General features: G+C 33.1%; 2 protein-coding genes across 6 annotated transcripts; one reads left to right on the top strand and one right to left on the bottom strand.

Moving 5' to 3' along the window:
- Positions 1-1,153: 1,153 nt before the first annotated feature.
- On the top strand, positions 1,154-5,529 carry LOC126721495 (glucan endo-1,3-beta-glucosidase 14). Of its 5 annotated transcripts, XR_007653892.1 has the most exons (5): positions 1,154-1,328; positions 2,052-3,094; positions 3,288-3,434; positions 3,558-3,667; positions 3,804-4,108. XR_007653892.1 is itself a non-coding variant. In XM_050424548.1 (3 exons), the coding sequence occupies exons 1-3, from the start codon at positions 1,277-1,279 to the stop codon at positions 3,348-3,350; spliced, it is 1,158 nt and encodes a 385-aa protein (XP_050280505.1). In that variant the 5' UTR covers positions 1,154-1,276; the 3' UTR covers positions 3,351-3,436. The 5 variants fall into 5 exon arrangements, 1 of the variants encoding a protein (XP_050280505.1); XR_007653889.1 differs by lacking the exons at positions 3,558-3,667; positions 3,804-4,108 and adding an exon at positions 5,107-5,529; XR_007653891.1 differs by lacking the exon at positions 3,558-3,667.
- A 2,160-nt stretch (positions 5,530-7,689) lies between these two features.
- LOC126721493 (probable calcium-binding protein CML48) lies at positions 7,690-10,750 on the bottom strand. The gene is made up of 5 exons (XM_050424532.1): positions 10,147-10,750; positions 9,224-9,270; positions 8,288-8,463; positions 8,162-8,180; positions 7,690-7,972 (listed from the first exon to the last, which is right to left on the bottom strand). The coding sequence occupies exons 1-5, from the start codon at positions 10,559-10,561 to the stop codon at positions 7,862-7,864; spliced, it is 768 nt and encodes a 255-aa protein (XP_050280489.1). The 5' UTR covers positions 10,562-10,750; the 3' UTR covers positions 7,690-7,861.
- Positions 10,751-13,413: the final 2,663 nt, after the last annotated feature.

The following is a 13,413-nucleotide window of genomic DNA, read 5'->3' as shown; positions in this document are numbered from 1 at the left end:
AAAAACTCAAATTCCACCTTTGAACTCAGGTTTTAGAGCCTCGAGATGCTAGTTTGCTACATAGTTTGTAAACATGACAACTAATTAAAATATTTCAAAACTAATGTTAAATGAAAAAAAAAAAAAAAAAAATTCAGAGAAAAGGCCTAGTAAAAAAATAGTGGAAAAAGTAAGGTAATTTAGGCCTAGTCGGTTCCCGTACGACTTCCTATTATTAGAATGAGAGTTTGGGCACGGGTTAAATGATGTCGGTTGATCACCTGTAACTACATTGAGATAGAGACGAGCAATACTTTATTACGTGTAAACAAACTATTGGAAACATAAAAGCAAAAAATAAATCAAATAAAAAGACAAAGCTGCCTCTGACCGACTTAGAGAAAACTCCTTTTAACCTAGTACTTGGTGGTTTGTAAACTTATTCATTTGTAAAATTTAAACAAATTATGTTACTAATTGGGTGATTAAAAATACAAGTAATGGATTGAAAGATTTTTTTTTTTCTATTGGTTTGAAAGGTTAACTTTTTAAATAATTTTAATACCACACTTTTTTAGTTCTCTTACAAAAGTAACCAAACATAGCCTTATTTAGAGTCAGTCCAGTCAAGACAGTTCATATTCTCTATGATCATACGCTTGAGTTGTGCTTGTATGCTGAAGCTATAAATACACCAGAAGAACCTTGAACCGTAAGCCTAAAAGTCAAACTTCCCTTCTCCTTTCCAACCCCTCCCAAGAACTGGCGGACAAAAACGACTAAACAAGGAATTCTCTAATCCCTTTGCCGCTTACTGAAAGCACCTTCACTTATAGAACTTATGTATTTGGCCGTGAGTTATGGAAAAAAAAAAATGATAAGATAGTTGTGCTAAATGTTGTAGTCACTCCACAAGTTTAATTTCTTGTGGGTGCATGGGAGGCAAGAGTCAGACCAAAATTTAAGTCTTAGGAAGTTTCACATACATTAACATTCAAATTAAGTTAGATTTTTATCTCACGTACCCAACAAAAAAAACCTGTAACATTTTTTTTTTTCAAAAAAAATATGAAATAAAACTAGTGGAGCCCTGCTGTCACACGCGCAGAGATGGTAGGTGTACACGGAAACAGCAGATTTTTTTCCTCCAAATCCCAACTATATAAACGAGAGGACGTTCGTTTGGTTAACCAAACGATGAGTCGTAGCAGATAATTTGACATAACAGCGGTAGTTCTTTGTGGTGGCGGTGGTCTTGGTCGGCTAAAATTTAAAGGCCAAGATCAGTTCAGTAATAATGGCTACCTGTTCTATCTTCCAAGCACTTTTGTTGTTTCTTACTCTTTCAGGTTTCTTTTCTGGGCTTCACTTCTCTCTCATTACTTAGTTCTGTTTCTAAGATATTGACAGAAAATGCAAAAACGAAAAGATAAATTTTTAAGTTGACAGTAATGAATGTTAATTTCTATGTTAAAGAGTTCTGCCCAGGTGTTTCTCATGTAAAGTATATATATAACTCTTATTTCAAGTTTGAGTCTTCTTTTATTTTTGCAGCTAAAACAACATGGTATCATTTTTAATGTTTTATCATTTATAAGATAGACATATAGTGGTTGAGTTCTGTGAAACTCAACTGGGTTGAGTTCTTATTGTTCTCTCTATTTGTGTCTTTATATATGTAAATTTGTGATCTGATTGATGGCTTATTATTGCCACAGTTTATTGAAAATTCTCTCTAGCTCCAAAGCATTCTTTTTACTCAAGCTTAATGCACTTTTTTAGTAAATTGTATTGATTTCAGTTTTTGAACATTGATTGAAGCATTGGAGTTATGTATGGACAAGTGTTGATTACGATAAACATTTCATAACAAAATAGTGTATATATTAAAAGTTTGACATCTTGACTATTTTTAAATTGGTTTTGGATTTAACTATCAAATTAGAATGCCCCATCTGGAGATGTGAAAATCAAAACTATTGGTCAAACAGAAATGCAAATTATGCAATAATGCTTTTCACTTTTATTTTTTATTTTTTATTTTTATAACTCTGTTTCCCACTCTGTTTCAGACTTATTTGTCCAAAATCTCAGTATCGGAGTAGGAATTAACTATGGACAAATTGCCGACAATCTGCCATCTCCATCTCGTGTTGCCAACCTCCTTACATCTCTCAACATTAGTAGAGTAAAACTCTATGATGCCGATCCGAACGTCCTGCTCGCCTTCTCTAACTCGAATGTTGATTTCATTGTTGGCCTAGGAAATGAGTATCTTCAGAGTATGGCTGACCCCATAAAAGCTCAAAATTGGATTCAACAGCATGTTACACCCCACCTTCCTCAAACAAAGATTTCCTGCATCCTTGTGGGAAATGAGGTATTCTATAGCAATGACACTCAGTTAAAATCTAGTCTCCTCCCAGCAATGCAAAGTGTGTATCATACTCTTGTTAATCTTGGACTAGATAAACAAGTTACTGTCACAACTGCACACTCTCTTACAATATTAGGTAATTCGTACCCTCCCTCAGCCGGAACTTTTAGGGAAGATCTTGCCCAGTATATCAAACCTCTTCTGAATTTTCATGCTCAGATCAATTCACCCTTCTTAATAAATGCATATCCATATTTTGCATACAAGGGTAACCCAGGTCAGGTTCAATTAGAGTATGTGCTATTTCAGCCTAACCAAGGGATGACTGATCCAGTTACGAATTTGCACTATGATAACATGTTGTATGCTCAAATTGATGCCGTGTATTCGGCGATGAAAGCAATGGGGCATACAGATGTTGAGGTTAAAATTTCGGAGACAGGTTGGCCATCTAAGGGGGATACTGATGAGGCAGGAGCTACGCCAGAGAATGCCGAATTATATAATGGTAATTTGCTGCAAAGAATACAGGAGAGGCAAGGTACTCCAGCAAAACCGTCTACTCCAGTTGACATATACGTGTTTGCACTTTTTAACGAGAATTTAAAGCCCGGTCCGGCATCAGAGAGGAACTATGGCCTCTACTATCCTAATGGTACCCCAGTTTACAGCATTGGATTACAGGGCAGATTACAGGGCTATCTACCAGGGTTTGACATTTCAGCATCCAGTAACAATGTAAGACATGTATTCTCTATAATTTGTGTCACCTGTACAGTCTTTCTTCTCATAAATAAATGTTTTGATGGATAAGTCCTCTTACTGATTTATTGAAGTCATTTGTTAGCATGAGATTCGATTGGTAAATTGGTTCAAGTTCAAGTAAAACGATGCATCTAATTCAAGTTTTGTAAATTTTTGTATTTTGCAGGCTTTGTCTGTTTTTAGCTTTCTTATCATTCTTATGGCAAGCTTAATCTGTGAGCACTTGTGAATTCTTGAACGGAAGGCAGGAGAGATCAAAAGAGAAAACATAGGAATTCCTAGAGATCATTTAATGCAAGAGGATTTTCGACGGGTGAGAAACTCAATTACTTTTACTCGATGCTAACCATATATCTTAACTAACCCCAACTCCTAAACCTGCTACCTGTGGTCCATACCTTCTCATTTTTCTTTATCTTTATTGTGATGTACTCAGATTCTCTTGGACTTTCATACACTAGAACCAATTAGAAAAACTTCAAATCATATGATGGGAAATTCGGAAATACTTTATTTTTTAGACAAGTTTTACCACGAATCTATAAGGTAGAGCCTGTCTATATTTGTTTACTTTATACATGCATTGAACAGAGCATTGACATTAAATATTTATGATTAATGAGCCGTATCAAACTCTAAATTCGTGAATACAATCTCATCTTTTTTGCATTTTTTATTAAAGATACGGTGGTGGTATTCATGCTTCTCACCACCCACTTGCAATGATGTGTATGAATCTTGCTGTACAAAATTCCTGTTGTCTTCAGCTAGACAAAAGTCCAAACCGGCTTCTATCAGATAAGAGGCCATTAGAGACCACCTTTCGGCAGCTGGCATCTGGTGTTTCTTATTTTTTTCCCAAGTCACCAAAACTGAAACCTCATTAGTTTTATGATTGATTGTGAATCCTATCTCAAAGATGGCTGCCTCTTTGTCTGCATCTTTTACTTCCTATTCCCAATAGAGAATTTGTATTATCAGTCTTAATTGAAGCAGTCCCATTTTGATTTTATGCCTACATCATTGTATGGAAGGCCTTTTCTGTCATAACAAAAATAGAGTCACTATACTAATCACATCAGGGTCAATCTGTGATCGCTAATACATCTTTAAAATATGCCATTAACTTTCTTTGGTGTCTTTTGGTCTAATCCAAGCATATTATACCAAAGCAGTTGGCTACAACTTATTATCAAACTTGTTGAAATTATGTTAAAAAATCTATTCATAATTAGATACCAACCTAATGATTCCTGCATTTTCTTTGTTGTTGAACATACTGTTGAAATTTTTTGCATATGTAACATCACATAGGATACTTGAGCCACAAGGTGCAATGGTGGATTTCAACATCATGGACCATTCGAATGCACCCATAAGATTCTCACATCAGCATGGCCCAGAGGATAAGATTGCCAGATAAACGAATCCACTGAGAGTTAGACTTATATAGTGACTGGCTAGCTACTACCGCTACTATATGGCTGACCCCCAATTAGCATGTATTTTCAAGTAGTTCACTAGTCACTAATCCATGAACATGGCCTTTCTTTGGTTCCAACCCCATGGACATACAAACCAAATTGCTTTGAGGCCCATTAGGTTTTGTTAGTTTGATGTTGAGGAACCGTCTAGTAATGTGGGGTTGGACAAACATTGAACTACCTTAGTAGTTGTGGTCCAAGTTGCCCATAGCCAAAGAAAAAACTGACACCGCAACAAATTTAGTTTTCTTGCGTGGCTTTCAAAAAGAAAAAGATAAATAACTTTATAAATAAATCTGACTACGCACACCCCTTGATTACCAGACAATATTTAATATATGGAAGCTGGTACACCATCAAATGAAAAAGATTCAACCAATTTTGCATGTTCAAAGTTGAATATTTGGTTCACAGCATTTAATTATTCAAATATTTAAAGTATGGTAGGTTTGTGGGTTTATTTTTATTCATGTGATTTGAGCTGTTGTTGCATCTGTGCAGGGAAACAAAAACGTACGTGGAGCTTTTATTTCTAATATAAAAGCTACTTACTCCAGCAGTGACAGATCGGAGCTTTTCTTTTATAAACCGCACAAGATTCATCATAGAGAACAATAATCATATATGTAAATATAGTATAAACCATTCATTAACAGATTAGGTAATTCATCTTTAAAAAATAACAATAATCATGAAGAAGCCATGAGGTAATTAGCTAAGGTAGGTAGAAAAGTAATAAGAACTACAAATTGTTTAACAAAAATCTAATAATTAGTGTTAAGGGAGAACTTGGTGAAGATTTTAGAGGGCGATTTGTGGGATTCTAGGACTGGCAGCATTTTGTTGTATATGGAGCAATAGAATTGATTTTACCATGTAAGCACAAGTCTAGAAATAAAAATATTTGCTGATGGTATCTTGTTAGCTGTTCTCTCTCTCTCTCTCTCTCTCAATATATATATATATAGTAAGTATGCACTCTCCGGTTATGAATTTCCCCAACTGGATCTTCTAAAGCATGATTACTTTAGTTTCAACAAATGCATCATGTGAAGGTGTTTCCACATAATTGAGGGTCGATTAAAAATCATGGAGAGAGAGAGAGAGTCACGAATGGATGATAAGGAGAAAATCTATTATGCATCGGGTGCGTGTATCCAACCTCTCACATGGGGTAGATACATGCACCCTATTACCACCTTGATGGCAAGAGACAAATTATTCTTTAGAAACTATTTACGAGAAAATTTTGTATAATTAACAACCACTCATTAATTTTTTTCACTAGTGGGATTGGAACAAATTTTGTTAGTCCAAAAGGTTCGGTGGACTTGTTGGAGTTCAATTGTGGGTTGAGTCTTCAAATTATCCGATTTGGGTTTGGTGGCCTATGTCTAGTGCTTCTCTGCAATAGACGTGATGGGCACAACATGTGGCTTAAAGTTGCCTTGGGTCAACTCAATGTCTTGTCTTGTGCATATGAGTATTAGATGAAAATCTTATCACATTTATTTGACTAAACAATTGTGTTATATTTAATGTGTACATTTTATACATCGTGTTTTGATAATATTTGCCTCCTAAGGGCTTGGTCTACTAATTTTTTGGCCTCATGTAATCCATGAAGTTCTAGGATCAAGTCTCCTAATCCTAAGCCATAACCAATAACTTTAGGATCACTTGCAAAGATTTTTGGGTGTTATTACCCAATATGTGAGGGACAAGGGACTATATTAATTTCAGGAATTTATCAAGGGCAGAACACTCACGTTAGCACAAAAAACAACAATAATAATAATATGATAATTTGCACCACTCGCCATGATACCAAACATTGTCTTTGTTTGCAAATAAAAAGTGTACACCCTTTAAGTTCTTGATCCGTTAGTTTCTCCAAAAAAAAGAAAAAAAAAAGTTTTTTGATCCGTCAACTTTAGAATTTGTATTTTAATTCCTAACGTTTGAACTTTGTTTTTAATCTCGATCTTTTTTGCTTTCTGTCAATAACATTGCAGTAAAATGTCAACTAAACCTAAAAAAAAATTACACGTTTTGATCATGTCAAAAGAATAAGATACCCAGTTTTAGTACAATCCACAAAGTTAAATATATATCATCCAATAACCCTTTGCAACATCTTACGTCAAACTCCTCCCTTTGAAAAGAAATCATCCTTGAGTCAAAGTCGGGAAAGTGAAATCTTCAATGCCAAGGGAATAAATAGTTTGAGAAGTTCAATATCCTTGTGCTATTTCCATATTTTCAACCATAGACATATTGTAATACTTTGTTGTTCACAAATTGAATTGGATTATCCAGCTTATGGGTCATGAGCTTCTGATTTGATTTTATTTCAAATTAATCTTATTTAATTGTCTCCACGCACTTGATCTCGATCTCACTTTCTCCTTTCTCAAAAGAAAAAGAAAAAGAAAAAAAATCAAGATCTCACTTTTATTTTTTTGGGTAATGGGCTCTTCATTAATCTTTATAAGAATCTCCTCTGTTTTTCTTTTTCTTTGATTTGTGCATAATCTTTAAGAAATGTATTTTTTGTCATCACATAAATTTTCAACCTATGGCTTTTGTTCATATTCTTCAAAACTAACTTTGTGCTATAGAGTTACCAAACCTTTTATCTAAGCTGGGCTGGGCTAAGTTCAGTGCTTTAGGCTTCACATAATTTGTGCATTTTTGAGCGTATGGAGACAAATATGACCCACGCCTACATGTTTGATCTTTTTGAGGATTAGATCGCCGACCTATCACCGCCCCTAAATGGTCAAAGATGACAGCTCTAGTCCACATATTGTGGCTATGGAGTTCAAACTACGCGGCATCTGTTCTTATCATATTGTGTGTGTAAAACTAGTATGGTATTCTTTGAAAATTGCCAATGAAATCCACTGATTGGAGTCAGATTACTATTCATGTGCAGATGCAAAGTAAGGAACTTCTTCTCTTTGCAGCAGAGTTTAATTTGACCAAATTTTGTTCCTATACTTTCATGAGTTCATCAATTATAAGATACTAGAAAAGGTGTAAAAAGGTACATTCATGTGTGATTTCCCACTAATGTTGTAATGAGATACAAAAGGAAGGATTACTTTTTTGCATTAATAAAAAATTCTAAGTATACAAAGAAAATGCTTAACAAAACTCACTTTAACTCTACAAGCTCTTGCTCACCTCAAGAGAATTGGTTCCATACAATCAAATGAATCAAGAACACAAAAATGACTAGCATCACATCAAGTTAATTATAAGATACAAGAAAAGGAATGACCATAGACATGAATGTGTCATAAGAAAGCGTTGCTGAACCGGTACACTGCCTATCCTTCTCTTTAAATTTGTCTGTCAAGCCCTGAAATCACAGTCACATAAGCCATTAGATGGATGTACATGAAATCTCATCAAACAAGGTTGACAGTTTTCATTTCAGATTATGTTTATCCAATATATTTAGTATGACAGAGAAAGTAAGTAACAAGAGGAAGTTAAGGGATTAAGAGAAATTTGAAGTTTAGACTTTCAGAGGAATTTGCAGTCTCACCTTCAAAATCAACCCACATCTGCATGTCCAATAAAACATATCATCAGAATTATAACCACATAGCAATCTCAACAACAAAAAGTAAAATTGATGATGAATGTGAAGTATCCTAGTTAGAAGACTTACTCAACAAAACTGTCAAAATTAAGTTCAACCCTCCTGCCACTTCCATCATCATACTTGGAAACCAGTAGTTGGAGAATAGAAGCTGGGATTGCATAGCCAATACCATAGAGAGCATCTCTCAGCTCAAATGAGTCAATTTTACCACTCCTATCTTTATCATATCTCTGAAAAATGGCCTGCAAGTGCGAGTCCAATACCAAAAGTTCAATTTGACATGCATCAAGCAATATTAGGAAAAACGAAAAAGTAATTGGTTGGACAAAATGTTCTCTATGTGATCAGCATTATAGTGCTTGTCAAAATGAGAGTGTCTCTGATCATGTTGTAAGAGCAGAGACATTAACGTGGGTGAAAATGAAGATGAAATCATGTAAATTACATAGCAAGGAAATTCCAATAAGATACATGCTTAAATTTTAAGTTGTATATAGAATCTATTGCCTTAGTGCAATAGCAAGTGTCTTCCACACAAAAATGACAAGTTGTGGGTTCAAGTCTAGTAATCAACCTCTTCTAACAAAATTAGGGATAAGACTACCTACCATGATCTCTTCTAGATCCTGCAAAAATAGGAGCTTTGTGTGCTACATACAACCTATTTATACAGAATCTATTGACTTGTTATAGTAATTTGTACTATATCATTGTAGTATTGCATTAAATGAGCTGGATGGGGAATCTAGCCAACTGTTGTCACCATATATCCCATTAATGCCAAGGAAAATTGATTCGCTTCACTGCCTAAATATTTTAGATTGTCAAAAAGAACTAAGGAAAAAGAGAAGACAAGGCTAGAATTAAGTAAAGTTTTTTCCTTATTTAACCAACTATTTTCATGAATCAAAAAGGAATTTGTAGGTTTCTAATACAAATACCGTAATTGATTTCTTTCAAAGTTGTTACGTAAAACGAAAGAGATGGGATAAGATTACTCACTTGCCATTGACCAAGACTAGTCCATAGTGCAGCAAACTCTTTTGGCCCTGTAACAGCAAATTAATGTACCCAAATCAGTATCTGCAACAAGACCAAAATATTTCTTGCCAAAAGCTTTTGCCTATTTGTTAAAAGTTAGTTAAAAGTATAATTATATTTAGTCTCCGTTTATTTCAATGTTAACATTTTTAGAAAAATAATTCATTTTCTAAAAATTGTTTCCTAGAAAATTATATCAATTTTCTATGTTTGGTAATGACCTTAAAAATAAGTTGGATAACAATCTTTTTAGTTTTCTTTATTTAACTTGTCATAAGATTGAGTTGTTTTCGAAAATTTTAGTGGAAAACAATTTCTAAAAAATAATTCATACTTTTAATAGAAATTTCTATTGACCATAGATAGTTTTCTTTACCTATTTTCTTTGATACTACCAAACATAAAAAAAATTATCTTCACATCAAATTTTTCATCAAAATAAACAGAGCTTTAATAAATAATTTTGAAAAAAAGAAATGTACATAATCAAATAAGCCGTAAAGTAAAAAGAAAAACCAGTCAGATAAAAACTGGTCAAAGCAAATAGTGTGGAAAGCTAAATTTGATAAAGTAAAGTAAGAATGTAATTTGAAACTATAGTACTTTATCCATTGTTGTATATTTAAATCACACAAACTCCTTTGAAAATCAACTAACACCCACATAATTCATAATTGTAAACAGGTAAAATAAACGTGCTCGATTAATTATGTTCAAACAAACACGTTTGGCGGCGGAGAAAATTAAAACCCAGCAAAAGAAAAGAGCAAGAATTGAAGATGTTCTTGATACCAAAGATAAGGAAGATACGAATTGCATTAATTCAAAATCCAACCCCATATTTATCTTTAAATCAAATCCAAGAAAAAGAAAGAGAAACTGACCAATTGTTAGAGGGGCATTGGGATTCTTGAAGAGAAAGATGAGCAGCCGAATGGTCCTAAGAGAAAACCTGTGGTAAGTAGAAGAAAGAGCTTGCTGCAACTCATTCTCATCAATAAAACCACTCCTATCCCTATCCACCGTCTGAAAGCTTCTTATCACATCTGGGTGTGTCCCAGCTGGAAATTCTGATGATGATGATGATGATGATGGGGGGTACTGTTGCCCATATGAGCCATAAGCAGAATTGGAGGAAGAAGGAGTAGTAGTCCCATGAGGATAGGATTGGGAGTGGTGGGCATAGTAATTTGGAGCAGCTGATGCAGAAGTATATGGTGATTGTTCTCCAGGAAAGGATGGTGCAGAAGGAGCATAAGACTGAGAATTGTTGTTGTTGTATCTGTTTGAGTACGCCATTGATATGAGAAATTAAGTATATACGTGAGTAATGAACAATTTGTTGCAGAAAAAGGATATATATAGCTGTGAAATATAGGTCAGAAAGTTATATATAGTAATGAAAATAGATAGATACAGATAGTAGACGCTTGAAGTTGGGGCGGCGATATCTAAAAAAGAATATAGAATTCAAGATTTTGGTTTCTGAGAAGTTTGGCCTTTGTGAAAAGAATGATTATATTTAATGAGCGTGTTCTTATCTTTTGTTTTCCTTTGACTTTTTGTATTAGTAGTCGTAGTTGTCTTCAAAGCCGACAATGCTACCACCGCAACAAATGACATTACTCTTGCCACAATTTTTTACGTGTCGAGTTGTGAGTTTTGGTCCTTTTGGAGTTATCGACCCACACGGCCCATTACTCTTTTTTTTTTTTTTTAAGTAATCAAGATTTATAGCGTGGGTGAGTTGTGCTAATCACGACTTGTCACGTCGGCGAATTGAGAAAGTTATGGCAAAAATGGTAAGTTGTTGCGGCACTAGCATTTTATGAAGAAGGCAGAAGGCAAAAGAGTGGAAGTCATGAGGTATGGCACCGCTTCAGCGTGTTGATTCGAGATTACTCTCAAGTGGCTGTGGCTTAGCATACAGTGTCCAGATTTTTTTTTTTTTTTTTTTGGGGTAAATGCAGTGTTTTATTTACAATACAAAATGACCACGTCTTGTTGTTGTTGCGTAGTGCACACAAATTTTACAATTTATAGTTTTTTATTTTAATAATTTGATAGTAAAGATAATACTGTACTAGTAATAATATAGTAATGTCTGAAGAAATTACATTTAAATTACAAAATTTAAATTCTTGATTTTGATGACTTATATAGCTGTAGCATTACCCTTATTATTTTAACTTAAACTGCGTTTACTATCTTTTTTTCTTTTTCTTTTTCATGATCAATATTATGATACTATTATTAATAAAAATCAGTATGTGTCATTTAAATTTCAAAGTCTTAAAAAAAATTTCATTTAAACTTTATAAGTAAGTTTCATTTCAACCTCAAATTTTGAAATTAATTTCATTTAAACCAATTAGTGGTGTGATATTTAATGGTGTTAACTTAGAAACAAAAATGTGATAATAGATTTAAATGAAACATCTTTAGAAACTTTAAAATTTAAATGAAACATATTAAAAATTCTAAAGTTTAAAAAGTAACTTATCCTTAAAAAAAATGTATAAAGGATTGTCTTGAAATGCCATTTATTTAGTTTTGTTTTGAAAAAAAAAAAAAAAAAAACAATGGCAATATAAATCTTTTAAAACAACACATAGCTTTGTAAGAAAATTTAAATAACATACGCATACATATTGCATCTATTGACTTGTTTTAGAGGAATAATTATTGGTCAAAGAATCACATATAAACATTGGATGGTTACCACAAGGATGGTAACCATTGTTTTATATAATTAAAGTAATGCATTACATTAGCAGGATGGGGAAGCCTCTTGTTGTCTCCATGTCATATCCCATTAATTTATAAAGGAATTTGAATTGCATCACTATCAATGTCTTAAAAAAGAAATATGAGTTTCAGTTAACTCAACTGATAAAATTTTTTATCGTCAAATAAAATATTTAGGATTCGATCCTAACCTATACAAAACACCAATTGGTGTCTTGGTCTAATAATATAGAGTAATCGCCAAAAGTGAAAGCCATAGATTGAAACTATCTTTGAACAAAATTTAAAAAAGAGGAGAGGATTTGTCTCTATATATATTCTCTTTTTTTCTTTTTTTTCTTATTTTCACAAAAGAAAGTTAAATAATTTTTTAATATCATGCAGTGAGGAGTCAAAAGGTGAACAAGTTGAAAGCAATGAGCCACCATCAAGTCATCAACTAGTTAAAGAAAATTAGGTGAAAAGCCAATTTGACAGTGTCAAAATCAAATCTAAACCCAAATAGAGAGCTCTTTTTTTTTCCTTTTTTTTTTTTTTGAAGAGTGAGAGATCATCTCTACCTTCAATGAGTTGAATTAGATAAGGGAAGTTAGGGAAGTTAGAAAATAGAGATAAGCATACGCTCAACCGTATTTTGACTTATGTCATTCGTCTCTCTCTCTTTTAATTTGTTTTTTATGTACAGTTTTTCCAATGTTTGTTAGGATGGAAAACACAAATCAAATAAACTAGAGATATAAATAAACTAATCCATGACTCTACATTAAAATAAAGTAGTATGTAACTCATGTTTACACACAGAAACATTCAACAAAAGTGATTATGAGGTAGTCTTACCTAGATGAAAGCATTTTTTTAAGAAGTTTTTTTCATTCTAACTAACAACTACTTAATAAATAAAAAAATTAGTGCATACATGATAAAAAACTAAAAAGGTTACTTATGAATTTTAATGCATCATAAAAAATATATTATGCAATTATTCTCCAATCCTTGTAATGCATTTAATAGGAAGATTACCCTCCAAGAAAAATAAAAATTATTATGTTACCATACATAATTTTTTTTTTTTTTTAGAATATTAAGTATTTTTAACACACACACACAAAGGGAGAAGGGAAAATGTCATAAAGAAACTGACAGTAGTGTATATTGTAACATACATAATCCTTGTGTTGCATAATTAGGCACTCAATCTCCCTATAAATAACAATAGCTATAAGTCTGCAGGTAAAGAGATGATTAGGTTACACAATATTTATTACAACTTCAAAGGCTGGCATTTCTTAGCATAAAATATTGTTTTATTTTTTTCTAAGTAAACTTGTTTGTGTAAAGTGAAGAGAGACAAAAAATTCTTCATGATATAGTACTCCATTATAATGATTACTTTGACCCCAAAT

The sequence above is a fragment of the Quercus robur genome, chromosome 1 (assembly GCF_932294415.1).
Source record: "Quercus robur chromosome 1, dhQueRobu3.1, whole genome shotgun sequence".
In the NCBI taxonomy this organism is placed as follows: domain Eukaryota; kingdom Viridiplantae; phylum Streptophyta; class Magnoliopsida; order Fagales; family Fagaceae; genus Quercus; species Quercus robur.
This window is presented reverse-complemented; position numbering and strand designations above follow the sequence as displayed.

Coding starts and splice junctions, on each gene's coding strand:
- LOC126721495 (XM_050424548.1), top strand. CDS start 1,277: ATGGCTACCTGTTCTATCTTCCAAGCACTTTTGTTGTTTCTTACTCTT. Junction 1,329..2,051: donor GTTGTTTCTTACTCTTTCAG/GTTTCTTTTCTG, acceptor ACTCTGTTTCAG/ACTTATTTGTCCAAAATCTC. Junction 3,095..3,287: donor TTTCAGCATCCAGTAACAAT/GTAAGACATGTA, acceptor TGTATTTTGCAG/GCTTTGTCTGTTTTTAGCTT.
- LOC126721493 (XM_050424532.1), bottom strand. CDS start 10,561: ATGGCGTACTCAAACAGATACAACAACAACAATTCTCAGTCTTATGCT. Junction 9,271..10,146: donor CAATGCCCCTCTAACAATTG/GTCAGTTTCTCT, acceptor TTGCTGTTACAG/GGCCAAAAGAGTTTGCTGCA. Junction 8,464..9,223: donor CTAGTCTTGGTCAATGGCAA/GTGAGTAATCTT, acceptor TCGCACTTGCAG/GCCATTTTTCAGAGATATGA.